The 17,861-nt window shown below is 34.1% G+C and overlaps 1 protein-coding gene across 4 annotated transcripts in view; it reads right to left on the bottom strand.

Annotated features, from left to right (window-relative positions):
- The window catches only part of USP34 (ubiquitin specific peptidase 34), a 232,622-nt gene that overhangs the window by 125,737 nt on the left and 89,024 nt on the right, over positions 1-17,861 (bottom strand). For 3 of the 4 annotated variants that reach the window (XM_024753009.1, XM_024753012.1, XM_024753013.1), the window contains exons 11-16: positions 6,894-7,019; positions 6,585-6,714; positions 5,879-5,914; positions 5,374-5,504; positions 4,470-5,080; positions 2,070-2,284 (exon numbers count right to left, since the gene is read on the bottom strand). In XM_024753009.1, the coding sequence (XP_024608777.1) occupies positions 2,070-2,284; positions 4,470-5,080; positions 5,374-5,504; positions 5,879-5,914; positions 6,585-6,714; positions 6,894-7,019 (1,249 nt within the window). The remainder of the gene's footprint in view (positions 1-2,069; positions 2,285-4,469; positions 5,081-5,373; positions 5,505-5,878; positions 5,915-6,584; positions 6,715-6,893; positions 7,020-17,861) is intronic. The other variant, XM_024753011.1, reaches the window with a different exon arrangement.

The following is a 17,861-nucleotide window of genomic DNA, read 5'->3' as shown; positions in this document are numbered from 1 at the left end:
CTTTTTAAGTTTGGGGTTTGTTTGGTTTATTTGTTTTGGTATTTACTTTTTAAAATTAATTTTATTAAAATACAATATAAATACATAAGATCCGGAACATTTCTATCACCCCAAAAAGTTCTCTTGTGTCCCTTTACAATCAATCCCCACCACCAATCACTGAGTAGATGTCAATCATTATAAATTACTTTAGGAAATTTTAGTAGTGCATATAAATGATATACAGTATGTATTCTTCTGTCTAGCTTCATTTGCTTAGAATGTTTTTTGATATTCAGTCATGGTGTTGAACGTATCAGTAGCTCTTTCCTTTTTATTCCACTGTGAATATACAACAATTTGTTTATCTACCAGTTAATTCCAGCTGAGGTTCATAAATGAAGCAGTTATGAACATTCAGGTACAAATCTTTTTGTGGACGTATGTTTTCATTTCTCTTGGGTAAATACCTAGAATAGGAATTGCTGGGTCATATGGTAAGTACAAGTTTAACTTTAAAAGAAACTGCTAAAACAGTACTCTAAACTGCCTGTACTATTTTAAGCTCCTTCACAGCAATGTATGAGAGTTGTAGTTGCTCTGCATCCTTAGCATCATTTGATATCATTAAGTCCTTAATTTTTTACCCATCCGAAATGAGTAGAAATATCCAGTTGTAGTTTTAATTTGAATTTCCCAGATGACTGTAGATATTGAGCATCTTTTCATGTATTTACTGACCATTTTTATATCTTCATTTATGAAGTAACTAAATTTATTCATACCTGTTGCCCGTTTTTAAATTGTATTGTTTGTCTTACTGTGTTGGAAGAGTTCTCTATAGTATTAAATACACAGTAATACAACGTAGATTTGGAGACCAATAATACGTCTAATATTTTGCTCAATTTCTAACTTCATATAGTAAAAAAACATGTACAATACTGAATAAAAGGAAAACAGGTTAAGAATAGAAGAATGGTGAAAATTTAATAAATATGGTATAAAATTAAATTGACCTCAATCTTAACCCATTCATTTCTCAACAACCACAACAAAAATGTCAAAACAGGGAATTCCCTGGCAGTCCAGTGGTTAGGTCTCCGCGTTCTCACTGCTGAGGGCCCGGGTTCGGTGCCTGGTCGGGGAACTGAGATCCCGCGAGCCACGCAGCACGGCCAAAAAAAAGGAAAAAAAAAAGTCAAAATAACCTTATCTAGATTATACGCAAGTAACAGTTGAAATCAGAAAGTTGTTGCCAAGATCCACAAATTGCATCTCCAAGTCTGATCGTGGCTTTAAAAGCATAAACCTAATCTCTCTGGTTTACTTAGTTTATAATTTACTGGCATCCCAAAACCCATGTCCTAGGCTACTAAGTGCTGATGGTATGTAACCAAGCAAGAGGTTGGATATGGACCTTTAAATTGCCAATTCTAGAACTGTCTTCCCTCTTAATTTTTCTCCCTTTCCTCCTTTATCTCCTACTATTCTTTAACCTCTTCTAACCTCTATTCTTTAGAGTTTGGTCATGTCCTATCATCTTTTTAAGACTGATTTAGAGTGATTAGAACCATCGTTTTTTGAACATTTTCATCACCCCAGATGAAAGAAACACCTCACCCTTTAGCAGTCACCCCTCCTCTTATTTCTCCCAATCCTCACTAGCCACAGGGAACCACTAATCTATACTTTCTATCTCTACAGATTTGCCTATCTTAGTCCTTTTATATAAATGGAATCATACAACATGTGATTCTGTGTAATCTCCTACTTTTAAGTCCTAAAATTCCTGAATATAAAATCTAATGCAGCCATATATTTTCTCAAATACAAAGCTATAATTTTTATACATATTATTTTTTATTTCTTTTCCTTGTTAAATATCTCTTGATGGAACTGCAACCTTCATATTCATGATGGAGTATTCATAATAATTTCATTTCCTTGGGGAAAAAAACTATAATATGAAAATTACTTGGCAAAAACATTGAAGTAACAAAACATTGCTGATTCCTTTTAACAATGTGTTATATAAATTATTCCTATTTTAAATAAAGGAATATATTTTACTTACTACAGAACCTTACCTTGACTAAGATGTTCATGGTAAATAGATGCTAAATTGGGAAGATGTTGTTGGAGATGAGATGTTAGCTCTGCATGTGAATTAATCTGAACTAGCTCCTCTTCACACCCAGATTCTTCACCATCAAAATCAGCCATATTTTTTTCTGATTTTGCACTGACCTGGGAGCTGCTGCAACTGACATCATCTGCACTTAGCATATCATCAACCATATGACTGTAACACAGAGAGGAGTACAAAGTCAGCAATTACAAATTTAAACGCACATTGTGAATCACAAAAAAATATCTCTCAAAACATTTGGCACAAGTTACAACCCACTCAAGAATAAAGCTACATTTGTTTGTTAACAATATGGAATACTGACAGCTTTACAAAAAATAAAAAGCCCACAAAGTCTATACTATATATTAATTATACAATATATACCTACATATTATCTGGCTCATCAACACACTTCACTAAAACGACTTCAAAGAGAATAATTTTAGGAAAAACAAAATCAGTAAACTTAACTGTTAGATAATTTTTTTATAAACTCAAATCTTAAAGTGAAACCTTAAAATTTATTTACATTTGTTCATCCAACTGCAGAATCAAATCAGATAAGGAAAAAAATTTCAATTTACAGCTGCAATCTAGATGTGGTTAGTATTAACTGAGCGACTTTTAACTCAATAAACACCTATTAAGCCCTCCCTTCTAAAACATACCATACGGGGTGCTCTAAGGATGTAAAGACAAAATGATAAAAATAACACGAAGAAGAAAAGTTCAGGATTGATTTAGAGACTCACAAATGGTACCCATACACAGAGAATATGGAAATGGCTAACATAAAAAAAATAAATCATTAGGTCTTTTCAGGTAGAGGGTTGGCATGAACACTATAAGAGATTTACAATGTACCAAACTGAACATATTACCCTCCTCAGTTTTCTGAACTAATTGCTTTGTCTCCAGTATGTCCTGGGGAGAACTCTGAATGTGCATTTCTGTAATGTCAGACCATAAACCAGTGGTTCTCAAACAGAAGGCCAAGGGGACATCTGGCAATGTCTAGAGACAATTTTTGGTTATCACAACTTGGGAGATTCCTCTAGTATGTAGGCCTAGAGGCTAGGGATGCTGCTAAACATCCATCCTACAATGCAGAGGGCAGCGTTCACATTGCTGTAAATCCAAAACACAGAATTACCTGGCCCAAAACATCAATACTGCCAAGACTAAGAAACATTACTGTAAACTCATAAGGGTTAATGATAAGAAGAAAAAGGCAAAGGAAATAAAGTAGGAATATGTATGGATGTGTAGTTCTCCCAAACAACCATATTAAATTCTGAAAGGCCCGGCAAATAGTCAGGTTTAAGATAAATCCTGATAAACTACATATCCCTATTTCATCATTAACTCAAATATTACTACTTGCAATGATAGTAATAATAAATAGCAGCTAATATGTATTAAGTTCTTATTATGTGTCAATCATATCAGCCCATGAAATGCTCACAATAAGCCCATGAGATAGGTACCATTATTCCTATTTTATAGATGAGAAAATGATAGTAAGAACAACTGAGTACCTTGCCCAATACTATAACACTAGTAAATGACAGAATCACTTACTATTAAACACCATAGGTATATTTCACAGATAATCAAAAAGCTTTATGCTGAGGCTTTATCCTTACTAATATCCTAAAATTAGAATGTGCATAAAATTTCCCTTTTCATGATCACACTTTAATGGAAGTTTCCACAAGCAATTTACTATCTACTATTAGGCAATTATTACAAGGAGTTGAAGATCTAGATCTGTGTTGTCCAATACAACAGCCACTAGCCACCTGTGGTCACTGCACATGTAAAAAATGGCTGGTCTAAACGAAGATGTTAAGAGTATTAAATATACACAGATTATTGAAGACCTAGTACAAAAAAATTTTTTATTAAAAATTTTACACGGATTACATGTGGATATATGATATTTTGGATATTACTGCTTTAAATAAAATTTATAATTAAAATTAATCTTCTCTGTTTCATCTTGCTTTTTAAAATGTGCCCATTAGAAAATTAAAAATTGGGACTTTCCTTGGTGATCCAGTGGTTAAGACTCCATGTCTCCACTGCAGTGGGGCACGGGTTCGATCCCAGGTTGGGGAACTAAGATCCCGCAAACTGCAGGGAGTGGCCAAAAATAAATTAATTAATTAATGAAAATTAGAAATTACATACTTATGGCATGCATCTGTAGCTTACATTAATGGCATGCATTTTTAGCTTACATTATATTCCTATTGGACAGCACTGATCTAGAATATATCACAATTGAATAAATATAGGCTATAATTAACTCCCTAAAGGAAATGTAAGCTGTTTTATTTTTAGGTAGACTTACCCATCATGGTGGTGATGATGGTGGTGGTGGTGGTGGTGATGCTGTGGACCAATAAACTGCCGACAATTAAATAATTCATTCCCAATAGTCTCCCCAAGAAAGTCCCCAGTGCGTGTAATACAAGATTCCTGAGATGCTTGTGCTATATGAGCAGCATTCATTTCCCCTGAAATATCATGTTCTGGGTCTTCAGAGTGTGAACAGGCATCTAGCATTCGTATTCGATTATCTACTGATGGCACTGACTCAGTGTTAAAAACCAGGTCCTTTCCTGTTCCATTGCTTGTCCCACTTCTTTCTGATGGACCTTGGGAATCCCCTAAGCAAATGCCTGCTTGACTTTCTAATTTCCTGTTCCGATGATCTGTACCACAACTGCTTTTAGAAGGATTATGACCATGATCGTCATCTTCATCTTCTTCTTTAAGGGCTTCAATATCTGCAATGTCTTCTGACTGTACCTCACTGCCAGGGCTCCCTGCTGACTGGCTTGCATGGCTAGAATTCACCTCATTGCTAGATCCATCACTATGTCCACTACTGCTACCAGGACCACTGCTTCCATCTTCAGCACTGTTGGCAGTTTCATCAGAACTTCCCTGCATGGATTCCTATATTTAGAAACAAAGAGACTTAAATAAATATTTAAACTAGTAAGAAAAAAGTAAATGACATTAACACACTGTACTTTTTTAAAAGGCTGTCACAGTCCTGACAAATTTCATTGAACAATACAAAATGGAATTAAAAACTCAAAGAAAAGTAAAGAACCTCAATGATACTTAAAAGATAGGAAAGGCCTCAACTGGCATCATGTTTATATTCCCAGTTCGAAGGATAAACATGGCACAAACCCAAAAATCAAAAAATCTCTTTAAAGCGGGAGGAAAAAGTATTTTCATACCTCTGTATCTGAAAGTCGCTGCTGCACATGTTTGGTTCTATTAATAAGTTGCTCATCCATTTCAATGTCACTGCCTCCACTTTGATGGGTATCGCTGTTATCACTGCTTTGAGGACTGGCTGCAGGTGACCCTATATTAAAATGATGGGGATTTTTTTTACTTCTAACTTGTATTAACATGGATCTATCAGAATGTCATAATCCTTTGATTCTTTGATATACCAAAGCTTCATGCTAAGTAGCCAAAAATATAATCTGGAAATATGTTAACATTTGCCAATTATTTCTAAAGAAGATATACATGATTTCAATTAAAAGTCAGGATACTAATGATTTCAGCAAAAAGGGTAAGTAAGATAGATAGGTAGTCAGGATTTACATCTCCTATGCAAAATGAACTTTATGAATATGATACAAATATATTATATAAAATTAATTAAATCTAGATGATCATCAAAATAAAACTACAAGTCATCTTGCCATACATTTCTAAGACTCAACTTACAAGGTGATGGTGCAGCTCTTCTGAGCTCTTCGTCCTCTGAAGGAAAAGGAAAAAACAGGATGGAAATAATCTAAGTGACTGAATTTCTTTGGGGCACATATCAGTTGTTTTTATTACATAATCAACAAGATATAGGTAGGGAAACCTGCAATAATATAAGTCCCCACCACGTGTCGTAGTACTTGTGGGTGCCTGCACAGACAGGAAAGCCTAAGAAAAGGGTAGTATATGATGTCAGGAAACAAAAAGAGGGGTAAAGCTGATAAACTTGTAGGAAACCCTAGAAAGTTATACACGTAAAAGCACATATAAAATACCTGGAAAGACAGAAAACTTTGAAGTAGAAAACACAGAAAGAGAAATGTATCATTATGTTCTATTCTCAAAATTATTTCTAAAAGAAATCATGTTGACTGTTTTCTAACCAAAAGCTCTAAAGCTTTTATGACATAGTTTTGTTTTTTTTCTTAAAAGAACACTAGTGAAAGAAGATCCAGTAACTACTGAAACGTTATTGCTGTTATTTGAACAGTAAACCAAAAACATGACCTAACCCCAATTTATTAACGTTTTAAGAAAACCAACACCTCCCTTTCCAACTTATTTCAAAATTGAGATTAAACTGAAACGAATTTGCAGAAACTATTTCGAATTTGAGTTATAAGCTATGAACAACTTACTTCAAATTACATTATACTTTACTAACCTTTCTTATTTCCAATGGGAAGATTAGTGTTTAGTAAAGATGCAAAAGAACTCTGTTTAGATAGCTGGGCCTTAGCTGCTAGTGCATTATTCCACAATGCTTTAATTAACATCGATGCCAAGTACAGTGTCTTTAAAAAAAAAAAAAAAGAGGAGAGGTTGAAATTAGCGGTTTTAGGAAATACTGTAACAAATTTAATATCCTTTTGCCTAACTGAAATGCCAACAGTAATAAACTACAAGTTAAATCATCTGGATCACAAATAAATTTTCCCTTTACAAAAAAAAAATTATGTTTTGAATGAATTACCTGTTCAGTATGAACACTTGGTTCAAGAGCTGAGACCAGATTAAGAAGATGTCTAAGTGGTACTGGATCCAAATTCTTGATGAGTGAAGGAAATAAGTCATGTATATACCGACTACAGTGTTTCAGCTAGAAAATAAAAGTAGAGACAATAGTCAAAAATAATCACACTATATAAATAACCTGACACCAAAAAAGTTATATAAGTTTAAAAGTGAAGAAGCTGGCTAGTACACTGATGTTTTTTAATATATTAGTAAAATGTTAATTACCAAATGTCATAAATCGCAGTACATAAAATTGTGAAAATAAAATTCCACTTAAGCAGAACTTCACTTTATCCAAGCAAACCACAAGCATAATTTTTAACCTCAAGAAGGAAGCCTGCAATAAATAGTCTCTGGAATCCAAGTATAAAAAGGATTCCAATTAAATTTAGGAACATATCACTAATATAAAAACAAGTTAAACAGTTAATTAAAATGTAGGCAATAAAAAATAAAATAAATTACAATTAGGAGAGAAAACCAAATAAATATTATTTTTTAAGTGTACAGTGGACCCTTGAACAACATAGGTTTGAATTGTGTGCATCCACTTATACAAGGTTTTGGGTTTTTTTTCCACTAAATACATACTACAGTACTATAATGATCCACAGATATGGAACTGTGGATACGGAAGGCTAACTGTAAAGTTACACATGGATTTTCGACTGTGCAGAGAGCTGGCATCCCTAATCCCCATGTTGATCAAGGATTGACTGTATTATATTTCTCACATTAAGTGGTTATAAAGTATTTATATAACATGGTCATTAATTGAAATACAGTACAAAATAGAAACCCCTTTATAATCAAGGTCTTCATAATATAAACTAGGAAAGTCTCCTTTGTTATACTAAACAGAATTATGTAAATATGAGGGAAAATATAATATTTACAAAGATATGACTAGTAAATATTACAATGTCATGTAAAATAAGCATCTTTTACAGCTACAAAGGTGCTAACTGCTAAATCAAGATACAGCAACAAATCTGACTTGGCCAGAAATATCCAATTTCAGGACTCCAAAGGTAAAATGTATCCTACTTATCTACAATACATAAAAAGTCTATAAGAAAATGTAGATTTTTCTATTCTAAAACACTGACTTTTATATTTTTCAGGTATAAAGCATATAAACTCTCTTCTACTGCATCATCTTATCAGGGTAAATATATACAACCTAATTTTGAAACAGAAGGTAAAATAACACTGGAAGAATTCCTCTACATTGAGGTAACTTCTAATAAACTACACTATTTACTTCAATGCTCCTATTAAATTCAACAGTGTTCTTTACACAACTGCAGTACTTTAAGAACAAAAACATCATTTGATTTTGAGAAGTGAATCATCAATTATAAGTCTGCCGATTTTATAGATCTCACCTAAGAATATTTTAATATAGTATTAATTAACATTATAATTGGACTGTACTAACAGTTTATACTTGCTTTTTGTCAAGAAGCAACTATCAGATTTACACTTTTCCTAATGAAAATGTGATTAAAACATACTGTGTGATAAATTCCTTATTTGTACCAGCATAAATATTAATAAAATGGGATTTTCATAATAGATATAATTTTGGTTATTTTTAAGTAACAAGACCCATAAGAGATAATTATGTAATCCTGTAACTGAGGCAAAAGACACATAAGGCTCTTTTCAAGATGCACTTTATGAAGACACATCCAAAAGTCAGGAAAAAAATACTGACAGCTTTAGTTCCTGGTAAAAATGGTAGTGTGGAGTTGGTTCACAGACTCTTCTTAACTAGTTATTGAAAAGAAAAGAGAAGAAAAGAATGTCAGGGAAGATGGCAGAGCAGGAAGTACCAGGAATCCAGCTCTGTACCTAGAAAGCAACTGTACTACTGGCAGAAACTGTCTGATGTAACTATTCTGAAACTCTGGAATAGCCAATTTGAACTCTTGTGCTCCCAAAGGAAAGCTTGGCTGGTAAACTGTTGTTAATGTTGGCCAATTTCAGCCTTCAGTGTTGATAGCAGCTACCCATTTCCTACTCCTTGACCCTACGGCAGGCAGCTGTGGGGACAGCAATATGTGACTCTGGTACAGTTTGTTGGAGCCATGATGGGCAATAATGATCTTGTCCAAATAATAATGTCCAAATAACAAACTTCTGTGTTCTGAATTCGGATTACTACACCTGATGGGTGAGGTATGGGCACAGAGGTTAGGTGCCATTGTTTCAACCCAAATCAGCGAGATTGACTACTGGGGGAATTAAAGGAGCCACACCAGGGTTTTTTTTAGACATTCAATAACAACCAAATATGTAGAACAATTTAGAAAGGTACTGTACATTCCCAGGGAAAGACACAGCTCAGAAAAATACCTGAAAAGACCATGAGCTTTCACATTAGATCATTTTTAGGCTAGGTATCAATTAAAAAAGAACAAACTCTGAGAAAAGAAGAGAATCTCTTTTCCAAAGTTACCATACTATAAAATTCAATGTTTTCAACCAAAAAAAGAAGAAAACCAACACAAAGTATAAAAAGAAACAGGAAAATATGGCCCATCCAAGTAAATAAAATAAATCAACACAAATGTACCCATCATTTGTAGAATGCGCACCCATAGGAATTACTAGACAAAGACCTTAAAACACCTTCCCTTAAAGATGTTAAAAGAGCTCAAGGAAAAGGATGAAGACTGGAAAACAATGCATGAACAAAATGAGAATATCATTAAAAAGACAGAAATTATAAAAAGGAGCCAAAAAGAAATGCTGAAAAGTAAAATAACTGAAATAAAAAATACACTAGAGGGGCTCAAAAGCAGATCTGAGCAAGGAGAAGAATAAGCAAACTTGAAAACAGGACAACTGAAGAAAATAGGACAACTGAAATTACTGAATCTAAGGAACAGAAAGAAAAAAGAATGAAGAAAAGTGAAGAGAGTCTAAGGGACCTGTGGGACACCACTCAGTCTACCAATACACTCATTATAGCAATCCCAGAGGAAAAGAAAGGTACACAAAGTATATTTAAAGAAATAATGGCCAAAAGCTTCTCAACTTGAGGAAAGACGTAAGTCTACAAATCCAAAAAGTTCAACACACTCCCAGTAGGATAAACTCAGAGAGTTATACCAAGAGATACTATAATCGAACTGTTAAAAGCCAAAGACAATAAACTAATCATGAAAGCAGGAAGAGATAAGCAATTCACATAAAACGGATACCCTATAAGACTATCAGCCAATTTCTAATTGCAAACCTTGGAAGCCAGAGGAAGAAGTATGATATACAAAGAGTGAGAGAAAAAACTTTCAACTGAGAATTCTACAATTGGCAAAATCTGTCCTTAAATAATGAGAAATTAATACATTTCCAGATAAACAAAACTAGACCTGCCCTGCAAGAAATGCAACAGGAAGTCCTTCAGAATAAAATGAAAGGAAGCTAGACAACAGTGAAGAAATAAACATCTCTGTAAAGGTAAATATACAGACAATTAAAAGCTAGTATTATTATAGTTTTCATTTCTAACTCCATTTTTTTAATTCCTACATGATTTAAAGAACAAAAACAAGAAAAATTATTATTCTACACAACTGGGCACAAATTATATAAAACTGCAATCTGTGATATTAATAGCAAAATAAGGGGGATGGAGCTGTACAGAAACAAAGTTTTCGTATGGTATTTAAGTTGGCATAAATTCAAATTAGATTGTAAAAACTTCAATATGTCAATGTAATTACCACTTTATACACAAAATATCTATAAAATACACACAAAAGGAAATGAGAAGGTAATCAAAATATTTCACTATAAAAAAATCAACTAAAAAAAGAAGGCAGTAATGGAGGAAAATAATGGACAAAAATACTATAAAGACCTATAAAAAACAAACAGAAAAATGGCAGAATTAAACTCCTCTTTGAGTAATTATTTTAAATATAAATGGTTTGGGGAGAGAGATAAATTATGAGTTTGGGGATTGAAATATACACAATACTATATATAAAAAGTAGATAATTAAAAAGGACCTACTGTATCGCACAGGGAACTATACTCAATATCTTATAATAACCTATAATGGAAGAGAATTTTAAAATATATATATTTATATATATGTATAACTGAATCACTTTGCTGTATACTTTGCTGAAACTAACGCAACACTGTAAGTCAACTATATTTCAATAAAAATGTTTTTAAAATAAATAAATGGTTTAAACACTCCATTCAAAAGACAAAGAACAGCAGAATGGGTTAAAAAACATGATACAAATATACAATGTCCTTAAGAGATTCATTTTACATCCAAAGACACAAAATGGAGAGGATGGAAAAAGATATTCCATGTAGATAATGAGCAAAAGAAAGCTGGGCTGACCATACTAATATCAAGTAGTTTTAATTTTTTAGAAGTTACTAGAAAAAGAAGAATTATCACATACTCCAACAACCCCACTCCTGGGTATATATCCAAGAGTTAAAAGTGGGATTTCAAAGAGATATTTGCACACCCATGTTCACTACAGCATTACTTACAGCAGCTAAGACGTGAAAGCTGCACAAATGCCCATCAACAAATCAACGTATAAATACAATGTGGCACATACATACAACAGAATATAATTCAGCCAAAAAGGGGAGGAAACCCTGTCACATGCCACAGCGTGGGTGAACATGGTGAACATGGGTGAACTCTGAGGACATTATGCTGAGTGAAATAAGCCAGTCACAAAAGGACAAATACTACAGGATTCCACTAATATGAAATATATAGACAGAATGATGGAAGCAGAGTCAAATGATGGATACCAGGAGATGTGAGGAAAGAGAATTGGGGAGTTGTTGTTCAATGGGTGCAGGCTTTCAGTTTTGGAAGATGAAAAAGTTCTAGAGATCTGTTACAATATATTCATAACAATATGAATATAATTAACACCATTAGAATTTTTTAATGGTTCAGAGGGTAAATTTCATGGGTTTTTTTCCCTACCACAGTTAAAGATTTAAAAAAAAAAAAGGTTAACAGAGACAAAAGGTAACATCATTCATTAATAAAAGGTTCAATATAGCAAGAATATATAATAAACACTGAAGAAAAAATTGACAGAAATTAAGGGAGAAATAGAAAGTTCTACAATAATAGTTGTAGATGTCAATAACCCACTTCAATAATGGATAAAACAACTAGACAGAAGAAAGGAAAGAGAAAACTCGTAGAGCACAATAAACCAATTACACCTAACAGACATACAGAGAGAACATTCCACAAAACAACAGCAGAAAACATTCTTTTCTAAAGAATGTATTCTTTTCTAAAATACAGTTTTCCAGGACAGACCATATGTTAGGCCACAAAACACGTCTCAAGAGATTTAAAAAGATACGTGTTTTCTCTGGCCACAAAAGGATGAAGTTAAGAAATCAATACTAGAAGGAAAACTAGAAATTTTACAAATACATGGAAATTAAATAATACATTCTTAAACAACCAATAGGTCAAAGAAAAAAATGACAAGGGAAATCAGAAAATATTTAGCAACAAATGACTTGAAAAAAACAACAAAATACATGGGATGCAAAAAAGCACTGCACAGAAATTTATTAAATGTAAACGTAAATTTAAAAAGATCTAATTATCAACAACCTAATTTTATCATTTAAGGAACTAGAAAAATAATAAACTAAACCCAAAGCTAAAAGAAGGGAAATAATAAAGATGAGAACACAGATAAATAAAATACAGATTAGGAAAACAATTTTTAAAAATTAACAAAACCAAAAGCTGGTTCTTCTAAAGATTCACAAAATAACAAACATTTTGCTAGACTGACTAAAAAATATTTTTAGAAGAGGAGAGAGAAGGTGTAAATAGCTAAAATCAGAAATGAAAGTGGGATATTACTACCAAACTTAGAGGTTAAAAAAATATATATAAGAAAATACCATGAACAACTGTATGCCAAAAAAATTCCTCACAAATTACCTAAATTGACTCAAGAAAAGGAAAACGTCAATAGAGCTTTAACAAGAGACTGAGTCAGTAATCAACCTCCCAACAAAGTACTAAAATACATGGTCTTAACTAGTGAACTCTACCAAACATTTATAGAAAAATTATCACCAATCCTTCTCAAACCCTCCCCCCAAACTGAAGAGAATCCAATACTTCCTAACTCATTCTATGAGACTAGCACTGACCTGATACCAAAGCCTTCATTAAGAATTGAAAATCACAGAGCAGTATCTCTTTCAATGATACTAAAGTTCTCCACAAAATATTAGCAAATCAAATACAACTGCATACTAAAAGAATTTTCACTGTGACCAAGTGAGATTTACTACAGGAATACAAGGGTAGTTCAATAAGAAAAACACTTACTGTAACACATCCTATTAATAGAAAGGAAAAAAGCTACATAATCTTCTCAACTGATGCAGAAAAGGCATCTGACAAAAATCCAACACCTTTTCATGCTAAAAACTCTCAGAACTTTAAGAATAAAGAAAAAGTCCACAGCCAACATCACACTCAGTACCCAATAACTGAAAAAATTTCCCCTAGGATCAGGAACAAGACAATGATGCTCACATTCATCACTGCCATTCAACACTACATAGAAATTCTAGCCAGAGATATCAGACCACAAAAATAAATAGCAAATCAATTGGAAAGGAAGATGTAAAACTATTCATAAATGACATGATTTTATACATACAGAAAGCTAGTAGAGCTAATAAGCAAATTCACAAAGTTATACAGTACAAGCTCAACAAGCGAAATTCAGCTGTTTCTATATACCAGCAGTGAAATACCTGACAAGAAATTTAAGATAGCAATTCCATTTACAATAGCATACAAAGAATAAATACTTAGAAATGAAACAAAGTAGGTGAAAGACCTATACAGTGAAAACTACCAAACATGCCTCAAAGAAATTAATGATTTAAATAAATGGAAAGACATCCTATGTTCATGAATAGGAAGACTTAACATTGTTAATACTACCTAAAGCAATCTACGGATTCATCACAATTCCTATGAAAATTCTAAGAGCCTTTTGGCAGAAATGGAAAATCCAGTGCTCAAATTCATATGGAGTTCTGAAAAGCCAAAAACAATCTTCAAAAAAAAGACTTTGAAACACAACAAAAATAGAGTAATTAAAACAGTGTGGCAATGGCGTAAAGACAAACATAGAACAATGGAGTAGAATAGAGAACCCAGAAAATGTAACCTCACATAAATGGTCAAATGATTTTTCAACAGTGCCAAGACCATTCAACGGAGAAAGGACAGGCTTTTCAAAAAAAAAAAAAAAAAAAAAGTTTTTAAGGGAGAAAGAAAAGGTTTTAAAAAAAAAAAAAAAAAAAAAAAATGGTGCTCAGAAAACTGGATACTCACATGCAAAAGAGTTAATATAGACCTTTACCTTATCCCCCACACAAAAATTAACTCAAAATGGATCAAAGAGCTAAACTCAGGACATATATAAAACTTTTTTAAGAAAACACTGGATAAAATCTTCACAACACTCGATTTGACAACGGTTTCACTTGTATGACACCAGAAACACAGGCAACGAAAGAAAAAATATATAATAAATCAGACTTCATCAAAATTAAGATTTTTTTTGGGGGGGCTGTGTTGGGTCGGGTCTTAGTTGCATCACATGGGATCTTTCGTTGCGGCGCGAGGTTTCTTCGTTGCAGTGCTCAGGCTTCTCTCTAGTTGTGGCATGCAGGTTTTTTCTTTCTCTAGTTATGATGTGCAGGCTCCAGGGCATGTGGGCTCTGCAGTTGTGGTGCATAGGCTCCAAAGTGCATGTGCTCTGTAGTTTGCGGCACTCAGGCTCTCTCATTGAGGCGTGCAAGCTCAATAGTTGTGGTGTGCAGGCTTGGCTGTCCTGCAGCATGTGGAATCTTAGTTCCCTGACAACGGATTGAACCCACGTCCCCTGCATTGCAAGACCGATTCTTTACCACTGAACCACTAGGGAAGTCCCCAAATTAAGACTTTTTTGTGCGTCTAAGGGTACTTCCAAGAAAGCAAAAGACAACTTACAGAGCTGGAGAAAATATCTGCAAATTACGTATCTGATAAGAGATTAATATCCAGACTATATAAAGTACTCCAAAAACTTAACAGAAACTCTCAAACCACCCAATTCAAGAACAGGCAAAGGATCAACATTTCTGGCACTTCCCTGGGGGCGCAGTGGTTAAGAATCTGCCTGCCAATGCAGGGGACACTGGTTTGAGCCCCGTGCTGGGAAGATCCCACATGTCGCTGAGCAACTAAGCCCGTATGCCATAACTACTGAGACTGCGCTCTAGAGCGCACAAGCCACAACTACTGAGCCCACATGCCACAACTATTGAAGCCCGCGTGCCTAGAGCCTGTGTTCTGCAACAAGAGAAGCCACTGCAATGAGAAGCCCGCGCACTGCAAGAAAGAGTAGCCCCTGCTCGCCACAACTAGAGAAAAGCCCGTGTGCAGAAACGAAGACCCAACGCAGCCAAAAATAAATTAATTTTTTTAAAAAAAGGATAACCATTTCTCTGAAGAAGATGCACAAATGACCAATAAGCACATGAAAGGCTGCTCAACATCATTAGTCATTAAGATGCAAATAAATGCAAATTATAACCACAATTAGATACCACTTCATAACTACTAGGATGGCTAAATTTTTTTAAAAAGACAAAAGTGTTGACAAGGATGTGAAGTAATTAGAACCTGCCTGTATTGCTGCTGGGATGTAAAATACTGCAGTTGCTACAGGTTAAACCTAGATTTACCATATGACCCAAAAGTTCTACCCTGAGGTACATATACAGATGAACTGAAAGCAGAGATTCAAACATGTATTTGTACATCCATGCTCATAGAAGTAATTATCTACAATAAACATCCAAAAGGTGGAATTGACTCAAATGTCCACTGATGGATAAATGGATCTAAATGTGGTATATACATACAATGGAATATTATTTATCATAAAAAGAAAAATTTTATATATGCTATAACATGGATGAACCCTGAAAAAACTGTGTTTAGTAAAATAAGCCAGACACAGACAAATACTGTATGACTCCATCAAATGAGGTACCTAGAATAGGCAAGTTCATACAGACACAATGTAGAATGGAGGAAATCAGAAGCCCCCTGGGAAGGAGGAATGGAGAGTTATTATTCAACAGGTACAGAGTTTTTACTAGGGATGATGTCAAAGTTTTGGATACAGACAAATGATGGTTAAAAAAAACACTGTGAATGTATTTAATGCCACTGAACTGTACACTTACGAATGGTTAAAATGCTAAATTACTGGTTAATTATATTGTATATATTTGTACCACAATAAAAAATGTTTAAATAAAGGAAAAAATATATGTTAAAGGCCATCAACCAAAAACTCAAAACAAGTTAAAAAGAAAAACCCTCATGGGATTAATGAACACCTGAACATGAGAGAAATATTCTACCAACAAAAAATGATAGGATACTATCTTTGTAAAATATTAAAAATAAAAGTTGTTTGTTCAGAAAATGACTACTCTCCATGTATACTACACAGTTCTGATGGAAAACAAAAGAGTGGCTCTAGTAATATGACATTCAATCAAACTCTTCAAGTACAAAGAAATCAGACATCTCAAGTGTGTAGAAACCCAGAACAAAATATCCATAAATTTCTCTTCAGAGACCAGGGGTGTAGATAATCGAGAGGACAGGACTGCCGGTTGACCTTTAAACTAAAACTGGGGAAGCAGCGGCTCCTCACTACCCTCCATCATTAGAATATATGTTCGGCCTGCCTGCCATTCCCAAAGTGGGAGCTACTCCAAGGACATAACCTTGAGAGAGAGTAAGGAGTTGAGACCATCTGGATAGTATTTATGCCTAAACCCAGTTAAGGCCTCTCATAAACTTGTAAGATTTGACAGGTGAGTGCAGAGATCTACTCATCTTGCAGCCACTGAAGACAAGCCTCATAAGTTAAGTTCCCTTGCTTATTAAACCTGCCACCTACCAATCTGGAGTGATCTCTGCCTCTTTCTTCAGTTTCTCCCTGACCTCTGTGTACAGGGCCAGTTTACAAACCAACAAGGGAAAACAAAAGTCTACTCTGTGAATTATACGAGAATAAACACAAATTAACCCTGGAATAAGGAAAAAGGAATGAGAAAAACAGGAATGAAGGAAAAGAATATGTGGTAAATCATATAGCTAAATACAAAATTAACATTAAACAACTGTGGAAATTATAATTTATAGTATAGAACTTAAAAGTTACATAACTTGATAAAATAAAAATAACATAATAAAAACTGCAAGTGGAAAATGAGAGAAAAATGATGAGAATTTCCTCATCTTCCACAGAGGAAAATCAATCGTTACTGTATTTTAGAATGAAAAGAAACACACCCACAAAGAAAATGAGCATCAATAATAGGTATGAGGGACTTCCCTGGGGTACAATGGTTAAGACTCCGTGCTCCCAATGCAGGGGGCACAGGTTCAATCCCTGGTCAAGGAACTAAGATCCATATGCCGCAGAGTGCAGCCAAAAAAAAAAAATTACTATTAATAATAATACATATGAGATTTCAACAAATTTCTTAATGACTGAAATGAATGGGAATACATTTTTAAATGTACAGGTAGAGAAAGCTGTAGCTCAGAGTAATTTGTGAGTGAGCTGCAGAGGAGATAGGTCTATCTTCCCACTGTAACTGGGGAAATTTCTGAACTCATCTGAGTACCAGATCTGATGGACAGCAGGAGTGAGACATGAACATGAAATCCTCTGTTTTCTCATTCCTTCCTCTGTTTCCCATTCCCAGGAGTCCATCTGAGAGCTGTAATGGAAAAATATTTCACAACACCCAAGAACATCTAGGCCACTTACCAGTCGTCTTCCTTAAG

The sequence above is a fragment of the Neophocaena asiaeorientalis genome, unplaced genomic scaffold, assembly GCF_003031525.2.
Source record: "Neophocaena asiaeorientalis asiaeorientalis breed wild unplaced genomic scaffold, Neophocaena_asiaeorientalis_V1.1 scaffold100, whole genome shotgun sequence".
In the NCBI taxonomy this organism is placed as follows: domain Eukaryota; kingdom Metazoa; phylum Chordata; class Mammalia; order Artiodactyla; family Phocoenidae; genus Neophocaena; species Neophocaena asiaeorientalis.
Note: the sequence above shows the minus strand (reverse complement) of the source record. Positions and strands in the feature narration are given on the sequence as shown.